This window comes from Arachis hypogaea, chromosome 5 (assembly GCF_003086295.3).
Source record: "Arachis hypogaea cultivar Tifrunner chromosome 5, arahy.Tifrunner.gnm2.J5K5, whole genome shotgun sequence".
NCBI lineage: Eukaryota > Viridiplantae > Streptophyta > Magnoliopsida > Fabales > Fabaceae > Arachis > Arachis hypogaea.
This window is the reverse complement of record NC_092040.1, coordinates 37952850-37977306: the sequence shown is the minus strand read 5'-3', so window position 1 is coordinate 37977306 and position 24457 is coordinate 37952850. Positions and strand designations below refer to the sequence as shown.

At 31.4% G+C, this 24457-nt stretch overlaps 2 protein-coding genes and 1 long non-coding RNA gene across 10 annotated transcripts; 2 read left to right on the top strand and 1 right to left on the bottom strand.

Moving 5' to 3' along the window:
- The first annotated feature begins 3866 nt into the window (after positions 1–3866).
- Positions 3867–7493, top strand: LOC112801294 (uncharacterized). Of its 8 annotated transcripts, none has more exons than XM_072237147.1 (9): positions 3892–4351; positions 4791–4860; positions 4976–5061; positions 6276–6329; positions 6434–6498; positions 6599–6676; positions 6773–6875; positions 7007–7090; positions 7177–7493. In XM_072237147.1, exons 1-5 carry the CDS (start codon positions 4331–4333, stop codon positions 6482–6484), a joined length of 282 nt encoding a protein of 93 aa, XP_072093248.1. In that variant the 5' UTR covers positions 3892–4330; the 3' UTR covers positions 6485–6498; positions 6599–6676; positions 6773–6875; positions 7007–7090; positions 7177–7493. The 8 variants fall into 8 exon arrangements, with proteins under 8 accessions (XP_072093249.1, XP_072093248.1, XP_072093250.1 ...); XM_072237151.1 differs by having other exon boundaries at positions 3896–4351; positions 6285–6329; XM_072237149.1 differs by lacking the exon at positions 6773–6875 and having other exon boundaries at positions 6285–6329.
- A 9370-nt stretch (positions 7494–16863) lies between these two features.
- LOC112799663 (uncharacterized) lies at positions 16864–18593 on the top strand. Its single transcript, XR_011881656.1, has 3 exons — positions 16864–17248; positions 17440–17819; positions 18413–18593. It is a non-coding gene; the product is annotated as an uncharacterized lncRNA (long non-coding RNA).
- A 685-nt stretch (positions 18594–19278) lies between these two features.
- On the bottom strand, positions 19279–24282 carry LOC112803472 (uncharacterized). The gene is made up of 4 exons (XM_025846964.3): positions 24101–24282; positions 23057–23979; positions 21494–22642; positions 19279–20951 (listed from the first exon to the last, which is right to left on the bottom strand). Exons 1-4 carry the CDS (start codon positions 24280–24282, stop codon positions 19279–19281), a joined length of 3927 nt encoding a protein of 1308 aa, XP_025702749.3.
- Between the last annotated feature and the right edge of the window lie 175 nt (positions 24283–24457).

Below are 24457 nucleotides of genomic sequence, written 5' to 3'. Positions count from 1 at the left end.
TGACATTAGAAATTTGTTTAACTAAGGATGTGTCTTTCGAGGGAAGTGTCTTCCTCCCGTGACTTCTTTGGAGGCATCCTCATGTGGATGTGTCTTCTACATTATGTGTCTATGTTAGTCGTGTAATATTGACAGGTGTGTCTTTTCACAGATGTGTCTTATGATGGAAGTGTCTTGTCAATGTTTTTTTTCAGATTTTGTTAACCTACGGATGTGTCTTCCGAGAAAAGTGTCTTCTTCCAATGACTTCTTTGGATGCATCCTATGTTGGATGCGTCTTTAGCTGGAGGTGTCTTATGCGAATGTGTCTTTCGTGTTTTCATGTAATAGCGGATGTGCCTTTCGAAGGTTGTGTCTAATTTCATGAAATTGATAACCGAGGACATATCACCAGCAAAGATAACCATAAATCATTCGACACTCAACAAAACTCTTCCAACAACCACTTATCCATTGATAACACCAAATAATAAACAACTAAAAATAAACTTATATAATACAACACTATCCATTTTCATATCTATGAAACAAAAATTCATCAAAGTTGCTAACATCAATTAAAACTGGTGAGCAAAAAGAATAATAAACCACATCAAATGTAAAAAAAAAAGAATCATTCTAGCATAATTGAAAGAAAAAATATCCAAACCAATTGTAATTAAACAAATGAAATCACAATCCTTCTAACAAAGCTTATTACTGTTAATAACTCAAAGATTAAAAAAAAGTTGCAAATAGACATAATCAAATTACCACTAACACAAATTACAATGTCCACACGTTGTGTGTCATCTTCACTCAGGGATGGGAGATTAACGTCGGTGGAATTAGGATGATCACTCACATCACATGTAGTGTCGTACAATACTTCTTCATAAATTGATTGATCCATCGACGTAATTTGGTCCACTCACCTCCAACGGAAACACATACACCTTACTCCGACAGATTTTAAAAACTATTTGTCAATGAGAGTGGCTGTTCACGTTACCAGTGACCTTTGAGGGCTGTTCACCTTGATCTTATGGTGTTGGAAGGCTATGGCTATGGCTCAATGTGCATCCACGTCAACGAAAACACCTATGGTGGGATGCAATATAGTTGCGTATGATGGCTTTATCTCTCACGGGAAGTATAGGGTCAAAAAAGTAATACTCAAAATTAGAAACCTACACAAGCACCTAATTTAAATCTCAAATACCCACTAATCTCGTAGTGTCGCGGTGGTGCCCAAGGGAAGACACGCTTCTACTCAGGCTAGTCCGCCAGTGAACAAGTGGCGCTTGGTGGCAGGAGTGAATCCAAAAAGCCACGGGGTTTCTAGCGAACCCACACAGCCCTACGAATTCATCTGCGGCTTGTGGAGAGTCCACGCTGGATTGCTGCATCTTGTACAAGGCCGGACAGTCAGATGCGTCTTCGAGACACCTCCGATGAGCACATGCAACAAACCAAGCGGCTTCACCGCAACTATCGGATCGTACTCTCGATGTTCGTTGACTTTCCTTTGGCGCCAGAGACCGGCGGAGACGGCAACAAAGGATTCTATTTGGCGTTGGATGCGGATAAGGGGGGTTGGGAGAGATGGTCCACCGTTAGTCAATTTAGTTTCGGGGTATGGTAATTTAGGTTAACGTAGTAAATTATGTTTAAACCATGGTTAATTTAGATGTGGCTTTAGTGAGTGAATGGGCTTGATGTCCAGCCCAACTAAAGTTGGCAGATCTTGGCAGATAAAAAGTTGGTAACGTAGCATGATTATTAACAAAAACTTTTACTTTGTATCTACAATATTTTAAAATAATCTAAAAGTCCTAAACTAACACGAAAATCTACTAATTAAACAATATATAAATAGAAATAAACATAGTTCAAAAGATAACCTCAAAACTCTATCAGGTCAATGTGTCAAGCAAAGGTGACAAAAGAGATTAGCTTGGTCTGCATCTATGTTTTACCACACAAACAAACTGAGTACCACCAATTTCTATCATTAAAGATAGATGTAATTGTACCAGCCAACAGAACACAAGGATCCTACAATTTGTTGAATTTTATGATCCAAAACAAAACAAAAGAAATATGAGAATGAAAGAGCGTAACTCCTCTGTTTTTAGTGAGCAAGGCAAACCAAAGATTAGAAAGCAAGGAGTTTCAGTAGAAGTACAAAAGAAGAATCTAGACCAGCATCATCTATCAAAGATCTTTCCGAAGAACAAAGCAAGGTTTGCACCATCCATGTGAAATGTTCCTCTCTCTCTAACTTTTAACCGTTTCTCTTAACATAAAAAGAAACAAAAAAAAATTCCTGTTTTATTTTTTATTCTAATACAATATTTTGTACTAAAAGAAAAAATTGTTGGTCTATTCTTCAGTGTTGAGAACACAATTAGCAACATCATAAAATTGGATGGCGGTGCATGCAGATAGAAATGATGCCAACAGGTAAAAATCTGAATCCTGATTGATACCTGATTTGCATGTGTATAAAAAAATTGAACATCAAGTAACACTCAGTTGGTACATGACATAGAAACTTATTATTCTAGATTAGTAAAATTGCGAGTCCTCTTACCCCACATTTTGGAACAAATCCTTCAAATTAAATGGCCAAACTCTGTTTTGAGATCAGTATAAAAAGAAAGCTAACTTCGTAGAGATATTGACAAACAAAAATTATTTTAAGTAATTAAAAATAAATACCCATCAAAAGAATAGTTGATATTTAACCCAACTCAACAAAAAAATAATTCTTAATAATTTCATTATTTTAGTAGTTTTATATAATTTTTTATATAATTGTTTTGAAATTAAATTCTTCGGAATCAAATAAAAGATATATTAGCATAAGATTCATGAAATAATCGTACTCATTAATAAGTTATTATGTACCAAAAGTTTTTTTAATTTTTTAATCTCATTAATTATAATTATTGTTTAGATAACCATTTTTGATATGTCATATTTTATCAAGCTTGGCTTGGGTTGAAGTAATTTATGTCATTGGCTAACTGTAGATTTTTCAGTTTAGATTTCTTTACCACTCTATTCATTTATCACGGGAACTGAAATTAACTATGGTTTCTACAATTTGTATATGGCTTCAAAATAATCATCGGACAATCATATTCCATTAATGATGTTTGTAGTCTATATGTTACTATGATAGCCAACATTTTTTTTTGTTCTTATACAGCTTAAATATATCAATGAAAGATTACTATTTACTTAAGTCAGCATGGGTCCATTTCTTACAATGTAAATAATCGAAATCTTACTAACTTATGATGGTGCTGTTATATACTCTATGGAGGTTTATGGCAACCCAAAAATACTGGATCAAAGGAAAAGAAGCAACTCTGAGGTTTCGACTATATGACGGGTAGGTAATCAAATATATGTAATATTATGTCATGTATCGTAAATAGCATGAGTTGCAACATTTAATTTGAACTGTAACATGTAATATAGGGAGACAGAACTCTACCACCGTATTTTGAAGTAATTTATAGTCACAAATTAGGGTCCTCATGCTATGCAATTGATGAGTGGAATAATTGTTTAGTGTTGGATATAAAAAGTAAAAATAAATAGAAGGCCATAACTAAGGGTTCATTCGAGCTGATTAGGGATTTTTATTTTGTCGGGAGAAGAAATACTATACAGTTTACCTATGCGAATTTTGGGATATTTTTCATTTCACTTTTCAATGAAATGAACCAACCAATTAAATTTTTTCCTGATAAAAACACTACAAAATTTTTGTTTGTTTTTGGAAGTTTTTTAGTCGGAGTTATTAAAACCTCCATAGTATATTTTATTTGTGATAATTTTAAATAATATAACACACTCCCACTATTATAATAGTCTTAACCCAATTAATTATTAAAAGCCCAATCCAAACAAATATTAACTGAGCATACAAAAAAAATCAGCAGAGTTCTGAGAGAGAGAACGAGAAGAGTGTGAACCCTAAAATCTCGATTCCAACCACTGCCATTCATCTCCTCACCGCCGTTGCCGCCATATCTCCTCCATCAAAGCGTCGCCGGTGGAGTTATGAATGGAGGACGAGGTGATCGTGGAGCTCTCGCCTCTTGGGATAGTAATGCTTTAGATCTTCCGCTTTGGCGTCATCTTCCACGGCTGGTGCTGCCGCTGGTTCTACTTTTGCCCCAGCGGCTTAAAGCACTCAGAGCGCACTTTGGACGCGAACTCGGTGGCTCTGGATGAGTAGATCTAGAAGGCGAGTGAGCGAAAGATTCTGGAAGCTTCGATTGAAGCTGCGATAGTGCGATCGAAGCTATTAAATCTCGTGAAACTAATTCTCATGTCGTTTCGAGCCATTGAGGTGAGGATTTGTTCCTACTTTGTAAAGGTTTCCATGAACTGAACTAGGATCTTTATTTGTATGAGGTTTTTGACAATTGAGCTTTCACCGATTCTAAATAAGAACAGGGCATTTGTTGTAAGATACCTCCACCGATAACATCCTAAACAATAATAATAATAATCATCCTAAAAAATCTGCCTCTATAGTTCATTATTATTAGTTATCTATCTAGTTGCATTAACGCTAATTACTAATTAGGTATAGGTATATCATAGTTGCAGGTACTTATGGTGGAGGTAATTAAGTTATAGTGTTAGGAGGACCTTGACTAGTGAGTTGTCGATTACTACAACGTAATGCATTACGTGTTGAGTGGAAAATATATTTGTGATTCTATCTGCTGATTTAGTACTTTGTCATTCTAACTGTTGAGTTAGTACTTTGTGATTGTTGTTAGGCATTCTTGGTGATAGTTTGGAATAAAAAACGAGTTGGTTACACATATGAGTTGACTTTAAAGGTCAAAGGTAAGTCACTATCAATCATTTTTGGTTCAGGACTTCAATCTAATTGTTAATTTTTAGTGTGATTTCAACTACTTGCCTTTTTTGAATTGCACACTGATTTGCAAAATTGAAACAGGGGAATTGAATTTGAGAGGAGAGAAGTCGGTTGGAGGCCATATAGATGTCCCAGAATTCTCGTTTGGCGAATTGGATGACTTGCAGGTACTTGTTATGTTAATATTTATTTGAACACTTTTGAAGCCCTGATAAATTGAAAAAGGGCTTACTTCTATATCTAGCTTTTAGATTTGTTTTTTATATCCATCATCCATATTATAGTTTGTCCTTTTGCATTTGGTCAATGATTTGATGGTTTTCCTAGAATTAGTTATTATGACATAGTAAGTTGGACAGCAACACTTTCTCATGAGGTGCATTAGGAATTTCCCAATACACCACATGTCTAATTGTTTTTGCATGCCTTAAAGCTTTGCCAACTAGTTCCGTCTTTCTGAGACTAGATTGATAAATAGAGATCATAATTTAGATCATTAATAAAAGAGATACAAATTATGTCATGTAATATAAGACGTACCATAATATAAGATGCAATATTATGTCATGTAATAATAATTAGTTGGACACACAAATTGATGAGGGTAAGGACTAAAGACATCTATCTGTCATTATAACTTTCATCTCATACCATATTTGGTAAGACTCAAGAGTAACACTTTAATTTCTGAATAAATATATGGCGTGACATACTCTACTCTTCTACTCGGTAGTGTGTTTCAGTTGGTAAATCTCAATTACAGCTATAGCTTTAATGCTTAGAGGCTTCATCCATGCCCATAATTACGATGACATAGTTAGTTAACCGGTTAACACTAATAATTTGATTATTGATCCACATGATTGTAACAATATATATGCATTTCATCATGTCATCTCTCAGCTATTTACAATTCAAAGTGTTTCTTCTTCTTGATGAAACTACTTAATATACACAAACATATATAAGGAACAATAAAACATGTTTGATTAGATAAATAAACCAGATTATTGATAGTGGCTTTGGATAACTTTCCTGTTCAGTAGTCATTTTTGTTCAATTTGAAGCACTGAAAATTAAATTTACCAGATGGGCCATGCAACAATCAAGAGGTAATAACCTATTAAGAGCTCTAATTTTATCCTTCTTGTTTACATAACTCTGCACTGATTTACAATATCATATATCTTTAGTGCCCTATTTCTTTGATTCACTTTAAAATTAGTAACTTTTATTATATATATAGATTTCTGTAGTTGATCTTATGGGACTTCTATTACCAAAGAAAAATCTCAAATTCAAATATGATTGTATTTTGATCTATATCAGCCTTCCTTAAAAGTCAAGTTAGTTCATATAATTCAATTTCTGATGTTCTTAGCTTTTGCAGCATAAAGTTTGTTCCTCAGATCAACCAAGATGGAAGCCAGCCAAGGTATACATATGCATGCTCTTATAATTCAATTTCACCACTTTTCATTTGGCTTGGATTTCATTTGTTCCAGTTCAATAAAGTTTTTTTTCTTGTCGCACAAACAGAGGCTTGGATTTTGTTTGTTCCAGTTCAATATAACAACAGTTGACTTCTGAATTTCGTAATAAATGTTGAGTTTCTACCTTATTTCCTATCCTCTTATTCCTGTTTTAGTGTCTTCTTCTTTTGTTTAATTTCATTGATCATATTATCCTTTAATTTCTCGACAGATAATAATTATAATTGAAGTGGATACTGATTTTTCTTATCAGTTTCTTGCTATTGCTTTCAGACAAGCGCTTGTTGAGGTAAGATAACAATTATATCCTGTTTTGTTTTAAATATGTTAGAAGTCTATTATAACTTTGTAGTTTATTATGCTAGAAGTCTCATATATTTTTTAGTAGTACACAGGGTCTAGTCTATTATAGCTACCAATTTATTAGATAGTGATGCTATTGAAGATGATGTAGCTACTAACTTGGCAAAGCTAAGTTCTGCCACTAGGTATAAGCATTATTTTTGGAACCTTTGGATGGGCTTAATATCTTATTTTTGCTGTAAATAAGGCAAATAATTTCTGTTTATTTTGTTCTTCATACTTTCAAAAACTAATTGAATGAAGAATTTTCTGCTAGATCTTTATTTCAAGGTGAACTTGAGTTGCCATTTCTAGCACTTCTCTTGGTCATCCTTTCCCATTATGAGGTCATGAGATTTAGGTAAGCAAATCCATCCTTTTGGGTTTTAAGTTTATCAAACCATTGCCTTTTTTCATAAAACGATTCAATGTTATTGTCTTTGTCAGGAACACAAAAGAAGGTGCTATCATTTCATTATTAATTGCAGTGTATTTGACTTACCAGCATTTCTCAAGAACAAGTTTACAGAAATCACTTGATCAAGGTTCAATTGTTGCCACCATAGCTGTTGTTTGTATCACTATTGCATCTTTGTTGTTTCTGATCTGAGTTGCTTTAGAATGATGTAGACTCATAATATATTGTACATAATAATGCTTGACAGTGGTGATCATTGTGTAATATATCATAGCTGGATTCTGTACTTTTTTCATTAATTATTACAGATTCAAATAAAGAGGTTAGCTTTGTTTTGTGATAGAAATTGGCATTCAGAGAATAATTTTATATACAGAGTTATATCTTTTATTTGTGTTATAAAAAATTTAGTTTTTAAATTTTAATATTAAAAAATAAATTTATAATTTGAGAATATGTAAATGAGATAATATTAATGAATGATTTAAAATTAAAAATAAATAAATAATTATAGAGTTTGTGGAGGTTTGAAAATCTCACAAAATAGTTAATTTTTGTTAAATTAAAAAATCAATTTGTGGGGGTTTTAAACTGCCACAAAAGTAATTTAAAATTGCCACAAAAGTTTAATATAAAACCCCCACTAAATACACACAAAACCCCTCACTGAATAAATTGTGGAAGTTTTTAAAAACTTCCACAAATGACCTCGTGGCACCTCAAATTTTGGGAGTTTTACAAACCTCCACAAACTATTTGGTGGGGGTTATAAACCTCCACAAATAAGAAAAAAATTACTACAAATAAATAAAAACCTTGTAGTGAAACTTTTATGTGGGGGACCGATTGGACCAAAATACACTGCACAATATAAAAAGAGCATTTCATCTAGATTACAACAGTGACACCTCCTCACCTGATGTTATGATACTATCTGGGTCTAAACCATCAGAGCTTCAAGACTCATCAGATAAGGATGATGATTCAACAATGGAGGGTAATAACCCTAACAATCCAATAATTATGTGTGATGAAAGCAATTCAACCATTAAGTTGAGTGAAGACAGTTCTGAAAGAGAAGAAATACATGACAATAGGTAATGTGACACTTAATTTATGTATTTATCCATAAATTTTATATCTAAATAATATCGAGATAAATTTTAGGATGACGACTAACAATTTAAACTATCCTCAAGCAAGTACAATCCACATGTTTTCTATAGGAAGACATTGACACGTGCTTACGTGACCGGAAGTAGATTGGTAAGTTGATTCTAAATAATTCATATCAACTTTACGTAAACACATCAAATTCTGATTATCCATTTACGATACATAACTTTAATAATTTCTCCCAAAACACTAACAATGCTTCATTTTTTGCAGTACCTAGGTGCTAGTTTTGCTGCAAATCTCACTCCATTTGGACATGGTTCAATTTGGCAAATCGCTGGTCCATCATCTAGCGGAGGCAACAATGTCTTTTTTTTTCATTTACTTAAAAGTCAAGGAAGAAACACAGAGCGAAAATTCGGGATGGATTGGGCCGAATTTTGTCAAACTTATAACTCGAAGGAAAATGACACCATTATTCTGAAGATGGACTCCTTGCAGAACCGCCAGATAGATTTGACAATCGAAAGATTTTAAAGCATGTGGGTGATTGGGATACTAAAATTTACAGTCACCATATTTTGAACTCATGAAGTGTATTGTTAATATTATAGTGTTTTCAATGTTTATGTTATTATGAAGTGACTAATTTTGTATGTATAAGCTTCATAAAAAATTTGCTGGTCTTTCTGAGTATAGAGAACTTCATGGATTGAATGGTCTAGTGCCTGCTGTTGCTGATCTTTTCATTATGACATTATGCAAAATTTTGTTACCTATTTACAGTTTACATATTCAACATATATTGCAAAAATGGATTCAGCAAAAAACTTAGTGTTTCCGTAAACAGTGACAATGAGAATATAGTTATTATTATAAAATATATAGTTAAACTTACTTTACAATAAATAAACTAATCATAAGTAAACTGTTCGAGTTGAGTCACAAGAGCCTGGAAAATATGGTAAGTGAACGAACTTATTAACCCACTCGATGACAACTTATTAACTAATAATTTGGGTATGCGTATAATGTTAATACAACTCCTTGTATTTTAAAATAACAAAATTATATTGTTATGTAGATTCAAGCAAATATCTATAAATTGATGCTATTCTGATATACCTTAATAATATATGATGTCCTAATTTTTTTTGTTAAAAATTGTTATTTATAATTTTGTGCCATCAATGTCAAAATTGTGTATTAATAGAATTGCGTATTTCACTCTCAAATTGACATGAAAAAGAGTAATAAGATCCAAATGTTTTTGAAATTACTTTATCTAATAAAAAAAATAAACAATCGAATAGAAAATCATGACTGATTTTGTGGTGTACACATAGCCTTGTCATCATTTTAAATATATGCGTTATTAGCAGCACTAACAAAAGAAGATAAACGCATGCACCAAAAAAGGAAATTATTAATGTTATGATACAATTGAGAAGTGTCTTAAAATTATTGCTAACACAAACATATAGAACAGGTAACATTTCAGAAAACTCACAACACATAGAAATGATTGGTTCGGTGTCACAATATCAATGCTAAAATGATCAAAGATTAGTGCACATTTCCATTTAATTCCTAACAACAGTTTTTTATAACATCATGGGTAATACTTATGTTAAACTAAGATAACAATGAGTATTTATAATCCAAAAAGTAAAAAATAATTTAACAAAGGAAGAGCTGCCAGCCGAAACATTTATTACAATGAGAGTTAATATTTTCAGACCCTTTGAAAATCTCTGAGTGAACTCTATCTCCACCTAAGTCCTCACCAAAGGCTCCTGCTGCTACTTGTATAATATCTTCAATAAGTACAAAGTTTCCCAATATATCAACATGAGCACCACTTTGGTTCCCTTTCCTCCGAGAAGATTAGCCGGAGCAGCGTGTTCATACTCCTTTATGAATGTTCGGATGCCTGAAGGATTAAAGCGGGTTTTTCCCCGCCAACCTTTTGCACACATGAAATCAGCGCTTAAAACAGGAACGGTTTCATCCCTCTTGGCACTATAAACTCCATCTTTTAAAGAAGGGTCCTCATCTCCACCATTTGCTGATGTGTCAATTTGAAACGGAATGTAGTATTCCGATTGAAAAATTGACTTATAAACATAGGCTCTTTATATTGGGATCCTGACCCCATTCATAGAGTAAATCTCCATATCTGGAGTATGTGGTAATCTGCAGTAGCAGGACAAAAATATAACACAAACCACAAAGAGAAGTAGTATGAATAAACAACAGATTTTAAAAGACAGCAGGATACAATATTATAGAAGATAGCAAAAGCAAGAATCTATCAATGCCCCCAACCAAGGTAATAAAATGACTAATTACATAGTAGCTAAGTGTCAACAATAGTCAGATTCAAGAATATCAACACTCAAGAGACAGATACAAAAATATTTTCATCCGTTAATACCATTCATATAGAAGTGAATCACATTAGTTTTGCAAAGAAATAACATAACACTTGATTTAACTTTTTAAGTGAACACAAATTTAAATAAATAACTACTGGTGACAAAAAAGATAAAGAATAACATGAGTATTGAAGACAAATAGTAGATATCCACCCAAATTTTTTTATTATTTAATTGCATAAAATTATATCATTTAAGATTGAGAAAAATAAGTTTCAAGATAAAAAAACATGCCATTCATAATAAAGAGATTAAAAACTGATATAGTATCAACAGTCAAAATAAAATAAATATCTAGAAAAGATAAAAACTTAAAAAAAATAGGGACCTTTTTAACCAATAGGCATGCAAAAAAATACAGATAAGAAGCAATGGCTGAATTCAGATATAGCACAAGAATAAATTCACAAACTACATACATTTAGATGTCAACACTATTAATATTTCAATAATTCAATATTTATTGGATAGTATAATACCAGAAATTTCAGATTGAAACAACTAAAGTAACATTATAGCCTCTGTTAATTCAGAATTGAAATTCACTGCAAATTTATTTCTAATTTCTTTACACAAAAAAGCTATTATTATAAACAAAGTAGCTGAATTTTCCTTTAAAAAGATATCACCTTCATGGACTAAATTTTAAATTCCAAAATATTCTTCATCTTCTTGTTTAGTGACTAAGGCAAACCAAAGATAAAAAAAGGAGTTTCAGAAGACGTACAAAAGAAAAATTTACACCAGTAGCATCTATCCTAAGATCTTTCCGAAGAACAAAGTAAGGTTTGAACCATCCAAGTGAAATGTTCCTGTCTCTGAATTCTAACCGTATTTCTTAAACAATGGCACACAAAGTATTTATAGCCCAGGTAAATTCCCAATTTCAAAAGCCCCATATCAACGCACCGAAACACATATCAATAAATTAATTCAATGAGATAAGAATTAGAATAAATAAATGAAGGAAATAGGTAAAGAAGGGTTACTTCGCGACTTTTTCAAGGCGGGTGTAGGCTTCGAGCACATTGATAAATCAAGAACTCATGTGCTTATACCGGTAACTTTTAAAAGAAAATAAATAAATAAAAAAAAGTAAAGCAAAGTATGATGTATACATTTTAAAAAATCAATAAAAAAACACTCATAATTGACAATATCAGATTCCTACGAAAAAAGAAATTACACAAAGATAATAAAGAAAAAAACCTTTAACCATATATAAAAGAGACAGTTTTCTAATAATAATGTTTATTTAACTCATTTTGTGCACTGTAATAAACTTCCATATTTCCAAATTGATTCCAGAACTTATAGTTATATACTTTAAATACTAAAACTAATTTTAGACATTATACTTCTATTATTGCTATAGCTTTTTCCAACAACAAATTGAAAAAAATAAAGGAAGACCCAATAGAGCAAGGGTCCCAATGAATGAATATATCATTAGAAAACTTAAATCAATCTAATGCTTACTAACCTGTCGAAGCTATTGGATCACCTCACAATTGCCATCATGAAAGCGAAAAAACAGCTCCATGACCACAAATCCAGCTTTTCAATTTGACCCATATTCCAATCAGCAATCACTCCCACAAATCATCCCTCTCCCTAAACCCTACCCTAAATCAAGTGTGTATGAGTATTAATAGCTCAATAGTTCAGTGTACATTATAGAAAATTGAGTATTAAAATCAACGAAAAATTACAAAACTCATATTTAAAACACGGGAACCCCAGTGAAAAATCAGGAACACAATTGCAAACCCTAATAAAATCACTGCATAATGAAAACGAAAAACCTAACAAAAAATCGAAATAGAATCTCTCTTCATGAAGACAGAGTTCAGGAAAAGAATTAAAATTATTCAAAGCTACTATGAATTACATATTAGAAAACCAAATTCAATCTGATGCCTACAATTTCTAGGATATTCGGAGAGCAATTGATGTGTTTTCATATGGATTGTATATAACTCTTTATTATGTGTCTCACTTTTATTGTGTTTTTTTCCACATGCTTCTGTTTTAGTTGCTGCTAGAACCAAAAAATTAGCCACGTTTTAACTAACAAAGCTAAAAGAAGTATGCATCTATGTACAACAAAGGTATATTTCTTTAATCTCCAAAGAAAAATTAATCAATTAGGAGCAGAATCTATAACACTTATAAGTTAAAAATTTTATTAAAAGCTGTTCTAGAGTTCATGATCATCCAAAGATCTTATTTATAATGGTAAGAGAATATTATTCATCAAATTCTTCTCATCTTCTGAAGATAAATAAACTTTAACTGAATATATTCTCTGAGAAAGAAACACAATGATTCTTACCTTAACACGCTAAACACGTTCCTCCTGTTGTTGCACCCTCTTCAGTTTATTCTCTTGTTTCTCCTTTCCATATAATAGAAAATCGAAAAACAATCTCTCTTCATGCAAATGGAGTTCAAAAAATTAATTAAAATTGTTCAAAACTGCTATGAATTACATATTAAAAATCCAAATTCAATCTAATACTTACAATTTCTAGGATACATGAGAAATCCTAAATTAAGATAAACCCAACTAACCTCCGAGATCTAATCGAAGATCTTCACCGCCTACATCATCAGATCCGAGAATCAGAAATAAGAGAGAAATCGAACTTGTAAAGCTAAATATCTTTTGGTTACTCCTCCAAATTTCTCCCAGAAATCGGTTCTTATCTATCTAAACCCTAACCTAATAGCACGGTAGAGCATTAGCAGAAATAGGTGTCAAATAATAACATTTATTCTCATTTCATATACCAACAGATCAGAGTATACATAATAGTAATTAACATTTATTTGAAATAATATCAACAAATTCCTAAAAAACACGATGGCTAAACATCTGATATCTAACTTGTTCTACTGAGCGAACATTTAGAATTAAAGGACCTCTGCTGTGTTTCGCCCACTTTTTCAGCCCTTCATCCGAGGTTTCCCATTTCAATCGCGAACTGGCCATAATGATTTCCTCCGTGGCCTCCACAATGCCTCCGGAAACTAGTAGAATGCAAAAAACGATCGACAAATAGAGAACTAGGTTTGATAGTGAGAGCGACACCGTGAGAGAGAAATTGAAAAAATGAGAGAGAAAGAGAGTGTCACACAGAGAAGAGAGAAGGATCGAGGTCACAGCATTGAGAGAAATGATCCAGGTCAGAAGAAGAGAATAGCCAATCCAGGAGAGAACGACGGAAATAGGGGATTAGGATTTTCAGGAGAGACAGAGAGGAGAGGGACATCGTCAAACAAAAGATAGAGAATGGAGAAAGAAAATGAAGGCGAGAACGAAACGCTTTTGCCGTTTTCAATTTTTTATTACAAATTAATGTGAGAGTGACACATAGCTTCAGGAGCCATGATCATTATACAAGTAACTAGAGTATGGGCCGCGCTGCGCGCGAGTCATGTAGTTAATTTATTTAAAAAGATTTAAGTGTATTGATACATTAATAAATTAATACTTTTAATTATTAATTTTAATTAAAAAAATCTATAATATATAAATTAAAAATAGCAGTTAAAATTATTAGTATACTAATGATTTAGATATGTTTAAAAACTTTTTAATTTATTTTATTATAGTAATGTATATAAATAGTTAATTTATCAAAAAAATAATATATATATTGATTAAAAAAATTTGTTAAACATATGAGTGATTAAAAAGATAAATATATAAAATGTAAAGTAGTTAATATCTTTTAAGATTTTAAGTAATATTATTAATTTACACTTTTGTTATTTAGTTAGTAATATTTAGAATACATTTTAACTAAATATGTAAAAAAATCTAATAATATGTGTTTTAAGTATCAGTAATTAAAAAATATCAACATTTATTTATATCCGATCCAATCTTTTGTTACATTCAGTCATGTGCTTTAGTTTGGGCCTGACCAATTTAAAATATTAAATGTATCAAAATGTCAGATTAATTCAAGAATAAAATTTTAAAGAAAGACTAATTGATGTAATAAAAATAATTAAATTTGACTAAAAAAACTCTATTGAAGCCACCTAATATGATACGTGTTGATCACTTAAGAAACTAAAATACACGTGTTTGTATACACACTAAACACAATTCTTTAATTAAAATTTGATGGCACATATGTATCCATTTAATATCTGTGCATATAAAAATTAGAGTATCAAACTCCACCTTTACCAAATCACCAACATTTAATAGCCATATCTTCGCACACTTAAAGTGGGCAATTTGCATTGAATTCTATTGAATCTCTACAACTTCTGATAATACTTTTCTATTCTGTATTAGAAAATGGTCTCAATCCATTTTTCTATTCGAACAAAAATGTATGAAATTTGTCGCTGAATGAATTTGTTGTTGTGGAGTGGATACGGTTATCTACAAAAAATTTTCTTCTGCATTCCACCATCAACGACAGAAGTGGTTTGCAAATGAAAAATAGAAGGCTAAAGTCTGAAAATTTATTTGTCAGAATTTATAATTTTGTTTTAATAAAGTTTGTTATACTCTTTTGTTCAATTGAATTATTTTTTATTTTTTAGGTAGCTCTTCATGCCAATATACATGATAATGGTGGTGAATGGGAGCAAAATAAAGGTGAGTATTTTTATTCTCAAAGCTTATTAGTGAAAATGATTTTTATTTTTTTAATTAAGTTCTAACCGTTGAGATTTTTTTTCATAACAATCGAATTAAAATTTGATATGACTAAGCAATTAGTTGTTGATAAATAAGTGCATAAAGGTTGATAGAGGATTTCAATTTCTATAGTATAACTAAATAAATATTTCTTTTTTGATGCATGTCAAAGAAAAGACTAATGACAAAGAAGTCTCTCTTTAATTGATTCTAATTTGATATAACAATTATCAGAATATTGTTCTATGTGAACTAAGGACTAATCTTAGTTATCAAGTAAGAAACTCTCATCATAATATATGATTGAGTTGGATAAATACAAATTTAATTGTAATTCACATTCTTGATGGATTTTATTTTTACTTCTTTTTTACACTTTTCTTGTTGCTAATGATTTAGTGCCCGCGCTATGCGCGGTTTATGTATTTAACTATTCATCGTATTATATAATTGAATTATTATATATATAAATATATAAATAAATTGTGAAATGGAATGATATGATTTAATAAGAATAAATTTTAAAAACAATGACTCAAAATTGACTCCAAATTAAATATTATTTCGTATAAGTTAATAATTGGTATAATGTATACATTAAAATATTCGTTAGATCGATGATTTCGATTCATAGAAAATTCATTCAAGTAAATGGTCTAATTTATATAAAGTATATTAATAAAATAATTAACAATTTGAAAATATTAGTTAACGTTATTGCACATGTATCATTTGAAAAAAAATTAAAGGACAGTAGATTTTTGTATTTGAAATAATTTTAATATTTAATAAGAAATAATTATTCAAAAGAATTATAAGCTTTTCGTTACGTCAACTAAAAAAAATAATTTTTAAGTTGATATATTTTAATAAGAGTAAAATGTATTTTTTATTTTTAAAATTTTTTAAAAGTTAATCAAATATTTAAAATTTTAATTTATTTTAATTTTATCTTAAAAGTATAGACTTGACAATTAAAATTTTTAAAAAAATTATGATCTATCCAATAATAATATATGACAACCATATTTGATTAACTTGTGTTAAGAATTATTTTTGTTAACTTTTTGTTAAATTAGTTCAAAATTTAATAAAAAAATAGTAATTAAGAATATATTTAATGTAAATTAAAAATTGTTGAGATAAAAATAAATTAAAATAAAATAAAATCTTTTTAAAAAAATTTACATATTTTAAAAATAAAAAATATATTTTAATTTTTTTAATTTATTTTTTTGTTTGATAACTATATTATAACTTTCTAATAATTGGTCAACTAAATATTTAAATTTATTATAATACTATATATACTAATTGAATTAGAGAAGATCATAACGCTTAAAAATCATTTTGAAACTTATTGTCATGAATAAAATATTTTAATAATAATAAAAAAACGTATCTTTTTCTTTTCCATTCCCACTTGTATATACAGATATACACACATTTACTATTACTACTATTCAAATTTAAATTGGCACCTAATTTTTCACCAATTAAGAAAAAGATGCAACTTTTAATAGGTTAGAATATTAAACAGTCAGGAGAGTTGGGAACTTGGGATGCTCAAGAGTTAGAAAGCTGGATCAGATCAGGAACTATAGTTCTTGAGTCTTAGTGGATTTAGATCAGAAGTTCTCCTCACTAATTACACGCATTAAGAAAAATCAAGAGAAATAAATCACTTTCTTGTCACCAGTGGTCTTCTCCTTTTTGGAGTTGTTGACCTTGTCAAGGAAAGGATTACCGTTGATGGTGTTAACGGTGCTAATAACGGTGCAGCTGATGATGCAATTTCTACAATTATTTTACCATGCCATCCGCCATAATTCTACAGGAGATTTGTAGCTTACCCCATGAGCAGCCATCTGAAATATAAAGGTACTTATGAGATCTGATTTGAGAGTCTCCGATTATAAGAGCGTTCTATTTCTAATAATAACAGGTGTATCTTTTTTTTGGAGATCACCAAATTATATTATTTTTGTTTTTGATTTTTCAAATTGGGTTTCTGTTGAATAGATTTAGTTTTACACATGTTGGTTTTCACTAACATAGTTTATCTGATGCAGAGATATTGCAGATTTATAGATCATACTGATGAATTTGACGGGTTGGTTATGGGATTTGCGTCGATCTACTTCTTCACCAGATTATAAGTAAGTTAGTGAGATTCTCAAAATGTGCCTGCATAACTTGATCTGTTTAAATTAATAGATTATGCCTCCATCTTTAAATTTAACAAATTAAATTAAATCTATTGTTAATGTTTCTGTAAATTTTATATAATTTTTTTTTACTTTTATTACGTGTTTCCCTCTTAATTTGTGTGGAGAGTCCTGTTCCTGACAATGGTGGATAGGATGATATTTAGATGAAAATTGGCAAGATTGTAGATAAAGTTTTGTTAACAAAGTGGTGACCACTCATGACAGAAGCTTCATACTATGAGGTAATTAAAAAAGTAAACAATATAAGAACATGATGTTTTTTTGTGAGTATAGTTGATAGTTTTTATTACAATTGTATGATTATATGTTTATTGATTTGCCTTTTTATCTGTTATACATGATAATGGCAGTTGGCTTAATTGTTTTGCATACTTTTATCTATTTGCCTTTTTATATGCTTCTATGTTTCTATTTAGCTTCATCCAATTTGTGAAATCTCATATGTTCGAACAACTGATAATGTAAGAGATTTTTTAGGGATATTGCTTCCATGTAAAATAATACAATTTTACATAGAGATGGTTTTGTAATGATATTTTGCCAAAACTTATCATCTGGATAAATTTATTGTAACTTTGAAGTGTAAATAATCACTTTTAAATTTGAAATGTTTATTTATCATATTTATAAATGTTGATATTTAAATAGTCATTGCTTGTTTTAAGGTAGATGATTTTTAAATAAATTGATTTCAGCCAACTAATCAATGCAACTCGCTGGATAACGATTCTATTGCTAATTCTCTTTAGATGTTGTTACATCCATGTGTGAGTGTATTTTTTAGGCCTAATTGAAATTTTCTTTGCGTGTATAGTGTTGTTTTACAACATAATTAAGAGGAACAATGGGAATACATTGTTATTTTGATAGAAGGTGCTGTCATTAACTACATTTCTCTCATGGTGAGAACTATACTGGCACACCAGGTATGTTACTGATTCATAATATTCATCTTTTAACTTGTATTTTTCATGTCTTGATGTTTCATAATATTATTTGAGCATTGGATTGGGTTATCTTTGTTGTGTATTGTGGACAATAATTAGTTCAGATTTAGGTGATAATTTTGTTTTAGTCTGACTAATAATTGATTTCAGATTTAGGTGATAATTTTGTTTTAGTCTGACTAATAATTGATTTGTGAGTAGTGTTTTTCTTATTATAGTTGATCACATTGTTACTGTTTTAGTATATATGTATATGCACTATTCAAATAAAAACTTGCTACAAATAACATGAAAATCATAATCATGATTAGAACAAAAAAATATGTCGAATTCCAGAAATTTTTAAATAATGAAAAAATAATTGATCTTTCAGCTTATTAAAATATAAGCTGAGAGCAAAAATATGTTGAGAATTATCCACTGCAATCTCTAAAAACTAATGGAGAATACCTCTCGTGACATAACATTCTCCGTCTCTTTTTTTTGAATTGTCTCCTGACACAATAGTAAGTGAACTCGATTAATTTGTTTACACCAGGCACCTAAAGATAAAAATGTTCATTAGTGCACATCAATAATTGAATATATAACGATAGCGTGGTTCAATATAAAATTTGTGGTGATTTGGGCGAGTCTATCCAAAATAATATAGAATGCTTAAATAAAACTCTTCAAATCTATAAATTACCTGAGATGAACTTTGATATAAAATGTGGCAGACATATAGCCTTTGTCAAACATTCCTAAACACTTCTTTGAAAACAACATTATCTGTCTCATTGCTCCTTTCTTCTTCATGACATAAGAGTATCTTAAGACCTTTTTTATTTGTAACTCTCGAAATAGCCACATACAATTGTCCGTGGGTAAAAACAGGCTTCTTTAAAATCAATCCAACTTTTGATAAGGATTGTCCTTGACTCTTATTAATTGTCATGGCATAGGATACCATTATAGGGAACTGTCTGCGTTGAAACTTAAATGGTATTCTATGGTCAGATGGACTAAGGGTCATCCTTGGAATAAAAACTTTCTGACCAGCATTCTTTCCTGTCATGCTTTTAGCTTCAATAATGTGTTTTCCTAGCTTTGTTATCACCAATCGGGTTCCATTGCATAATCCAGCCGAGTGATCAATATTCCATAGTAACATGATAGGTGTTCCTACCTTGACTGTCAACTCATGGTTTGGAATCCCCGAACACCTAATTGTGTTTAGAAATTCTGGAGTGTGTATTGATGCAATTAACTCATTAGATGGCTCTGTTGGACATGCTTTGTCAGAACTATAGTATGTTTGTGATTCACATGGATTTAAACTCATCATGTATCGATTAATCTCATCTACTATTTGCAATGTTGGGGCAAGGATAGCTCGATCTTCGACTTCATAGACAGAATTTGAAGGCCAGAACATCTCGGGATAAATTGCTCTACATATAGCAGCTATAGGATCCTCCCATTCTTTTATCAGAATGTCATTGGGAATTTGAATTGTATCAATTCCATCTTTAGACTCCCCGCATTTACCATCGCCAATGCTTAGTATCCATTCTGCAAAATCCTTTAACTCAGACGAATGTACATTAGCATCATCCGCTTGTAGCCGCATATTTCTTGTTAGTTTCAACATGTTGCAACTATTCCAAATGTAGGATGAATTGATAGTCGCATTCATAATATCCTGCCTGCTTCCTTTGGGTATAACAGGGAGTATCTGTCTAAAGTCACCACCAAACACAATTGTTTTCCCTCCAAAAGGTTGCTCTTCACTATGAACATTCTTGAATCTCAATAAATCTCGCATTGTCCTATCAAGTGCTTCTATACAATGCTTATTGACCATGGGAGCTTCATCCCAAATAATAAGTTTTGTTTTTATAATCAATTCTGCCAATGCACTGCCCTGTTTTATATTGCAAGTGGAAAACTCATCAACATTAAGTGGTATTGCAAATCTTGAATGAGCTGTTCTACCACCCGGTAATAACAAAGCAGCTATGCCACTTGAAGCCACCGTCAAGACAATTTGACCTCTTGATCTTAACCCTGATGCCAATGTCTTCCAAACAAAAGTTTTTCCTGTTCCACCATATCCATATAAAAAGTAAACACCACCTACTCCATCATTGACAGATTGTATAATCCTATCATAAACATGGTGTTGTTCATCTGTCAGCTGTTGTAAATAAAGGCTATGTTCATCAGCTAATCTGTGTCTATCATATTGTTGCTCATCAGAAATTAACCGATTGATGCCGCTTGAAACCAAATGAGAGGAACACATTTCCATATCTGGAAATGGCATGGAAGAGAACTCTTTTAGACTCTTGTTGTAAGTCTTCAATTTATTCTCAATATCTATAAGAGTTAGATCCTTCAATTCCTGCTCTGTTAAACTTAAATCTGTGAAAGACACCAACGTAATGGAGAAAGTTAAATGTGTAAAAACACATAGAAGAAACTACTATCAAGATCACTTTTCAAATTATTATAATTTTACAATATACATGATTTCATATTCATAAACACATTAAATGGTAATTTAACTTTTTGAGTAGTTATACAGAGTAAAATATCTTTTTCCTTCTATTTCTTTACATTAATATTGATTGTATACATTCTAAATATGAACAAACATTGTTGATAATAATTTCTTTTCGATCATAAAATCTTACTGTCTCGTATGAAGTAGTCATTGTTAATGCCTAATTTACAAAAAAAAATTAGACTTTGTTCAACTAAATTTTTATATCATGAGAACTTTTTATTCTCTATTACCATTCTTTTATTCTATAGTACATTTTTTTAACCAAACACTAATGTAATAAACCAACCAAAACAACATTATAAACCTAATCTGACCTATTAATATGTATTGGCCAGTTGTATTATGTACAAATTAATAGTATGTCAGATAACTTAGGGGTAAATCAACTTTAGAATACCTGGATTGTCAAGAATTCTCTTTTGCCTATGTAGAATATCATCAGATAAAATATGCCACGTGTTGTCCCATACATATTCTGGCCTTGTCATAGAATTTGAAAACAAAAGTGTTGCAAACAATTTTCTCAAATATTCTCCGGAACCCCAATTATTTGCTTCTTGTATTGCATCAATATATTCTCTGTCATCATCTAAAAGGCCACGTGCATAACATGCATCTCTGAAAGTTGAGTACACAGTTCCGTCAACAGTTCTGATATCTTCATAGCAAGTAGGGCCTTTGACTAAATTCAACAGTAGTCTTAAATAGTAAATTTCACCAGATCCAGGAGGCACAAAAAAAATTCTTCCAATGACTGCATGCGATTTTCGTGGAACCCATATCCGTTGTTGGGCTTTCCATACAAACTTAGTAGGAAGCTCAGCAAATGTTAGGGACCTAGCCTCTCGATATTCTTTATTTGCTTCAAACCAACCAAGAAACATAGATTCCTTTACCGAAGCCTCTCTAGCTACCTCATCTAAGTTGTCATGGTCTTTGAATATCACATTTTGCTCATCCGGCAAATGAAACCCCAACCTAACGACTGAAGGATCTCTATAGTGAATGCTATAACCGAAAATCCTCCAAACTGCTTCACATGGAGATATGTATCTACAATCATAGTACATACTAATCTCATCGATTTCATCACTTTCTACGTCTTCACCAACACTTTTGTAAAATGCAGTAGTTACACGATCATTCCCTTTATTCACATACTTAAACAAATATTTAATTGATCTCGATTGATTACACCACTCAACATTAATGTGTGCACCATACCTCAGCAGCAAAAACCTATTATGTGGGACTACGTAACGGTTATCGAGATCAACACCACTTTTATTAATAATTCTCCCATCATCTCTGCGCCTGTATAATGGATAGCCATCTTCATCAACTGTTGTCTCATCAACAAATCTTTTTGGAAAGTGCCTTATGCATTTTCCATTTTCCATGCACGGTGATTGTTTTCTAAAATTGCCACATGGACCATGCATCATATGTTTTTCAACGGCATCAAAATAAACAGGATCTTTTTCTCTATCTGGAATCTCAGCTGAAATAATCTGGTCTATCTCTTCTCCAGTGGGATACTTATCATCTGGGTGTAGGAAAATTAGTATGTGGGCATGAGGCAATCCGCGTTTTTGGAATTCAATCGTGTACACCACTAAAAATATAAAAATTTATTATGTCAGCCTTTACTTGGTATAATGATTGTTTATCTAATAGCTAATGACTCATTATTATAAGTTATGAAATGGATAAAAATCATCACTCATTAATAAATTAACATGTGACTGCATCTAAACTGCTCTAAAGCACTCTATTCACTTTCAATATGATCACATTTTAATGCAAAAGACATATAACTTGCTCAAATAAAAGGTTTATATTCATAGAAAAATATCTCTATTTTTCAGGTTCTGCATATCAAAATTAACCCTATATTTATAAACAGGTGTAAAATAAAGTTGCTAAAAAAATATAATTTGGAGTATAGTCAGTGAGTCACCTGCACTAACCCTCCCAAAAATGCGATTTGCTTTGATGTCCTTGATGAGACAATCCAACTTCACCTTAAAAGCCCTGCAAACCATGTCTGGTCTATCTTCTGCACGTAGTTCTCTATTGTCAAAAAAATCTTCAAGCTCTGGCCATTTAGGATTACATGTAAATGTAATAAATAGGTCTGGATAACCCACAACTTTGCAAATTGCCATTGCATCTTGATAATTCTGTATCATATACCTAGGACCACCAGTAAATGAAGAAGGTAGTATAATTCGCTTCCCTTTACATGAGGGTGTAGTTTCACCATTCAAAACAGCATCTTTTATTTGTTTGTACATTTCACATCTAAATTTGTCTTGATTATGACGTATATAATTCAATCTAGATGATTCAATCATTGAATAAGCATCCACCAAGAACTGTTGGAAGAGCCTCCTTGAATACAACAATGGAGATCCATCTGCTAGTCTCTCTTGTATTCTAAAAGCAAAAAATTCTCTCATAGACATGTGTTGTCTCCCTTTTCCATCATTAGATGTAGGTTTGCTGAGAGAGATATCTTCCTTGAAACCATCCTCACCATAAGGAAATAAAAGAGGGTATTGTAATCCAAGATAAGCTGGATTAAGTTGATTAATCCGTTGTAATTTCCCAGTCTGTGTCTCTACGACAATGTCTCTGTCATTGTTATCAATATCAAAATCACCCACTATTAATGCAGCAATCTCATTTGTTGACGGAAGATTATAGCGTCTACCATCCTTACCCCTTTTACCCAAGAGCCTAAGCTTCACAGAATTACGTGAGTCAACTCTCATCGACTCCCTAACCATACGAAAGGCCTTTACCAGGACATTGTGCTCGTCTAGCATCTTCTTTAAATCCTTTACAATATCTTCATGAATTAACTGGTTTTCTGCTCTGCTGTACACCAACAACAATGTACATAAGATATTTAACATTTTCTAAATAAGAAGTCTCTATACTCTCCATTATAGAATCCTAACAGGAATTTGTCGTTAAATTTTAGTATTTTGTTACAAACCTGAAAATGTTCATACGATTCTGGATTTCATTCTGTGTATCATACACATATAGCTGAGCAAACTTGGCGACATTGCCTTCTGGTGGTATGAGGCTACCCATCAAGTGATAATTTTCTCCACAGAGAATGAAGGTAGCCGGTCCTTTGCTGCGATTGATGCTTCGGTCTATCTTTGCACCCATTGAAGTGAATTGGAACATGTTATTATAAGCTCTAATGTTGTCACGAAAGTGCTTGCTTTTAGGACTATCTTCATACAACAAATTGTATAGTTCCTTTGGAGCATCTTGTAAATGGGGTATTTGAACTTGGCCTAAAGAACTTACACTGACATTACTCGGAAGATTAGTAGACAAC

What these genes read in the sequence shown, in the direction of transcription:
- LOC112801294 (XM_072237145.1), top strand. Translation starts at nt 4,331, where the DNA reads ATGTCGTTTCGAGCCATTGAG. An exon ending in GTTGACTTTAAAGGTCAAAG is followed by an intron (nt 4,861 to 4,975) that starts GTAAGTCACTAT and finishes AAATTGAAACAG; the next exon opens with GGGAATTGAATTTGAGAGGA. An exon ending in GCGAATTGGATGACTTGCAG is followed by an intron (nt 5,062 to 6,275) that starts GTACTTGTTATG and finishes TGATGTTCTTAG; the next exon opens with CTTTTGCAGCATAAAGTTTG.
- LOC112803472 (XM_025846964.3), bottom strand. Translation starts at nt 24,282, where the DNA reads ATGGGTGCAAAGATAGACCGAAGCATCAATCGCAGCAAAGGACCGGCT. An exon ending in TTTTGGGAGGGTTAGTGCAG is followed by an intron (nt 22,643 to 23,056) that starts GTGACTCACTGA and finishes TCCTACACCCAG; the next exon opens with ATGATAAGTATCCCACTGGA. An exon ending in GAGAATTCTTGACAATCCAG is followed by an intron (nt 20,952 to 21,493) that starts GTATTCTAAAGT and finishes TGTCTTTCACAG; the next exon opens with ATTTAAGTTTAACAGAGCAG.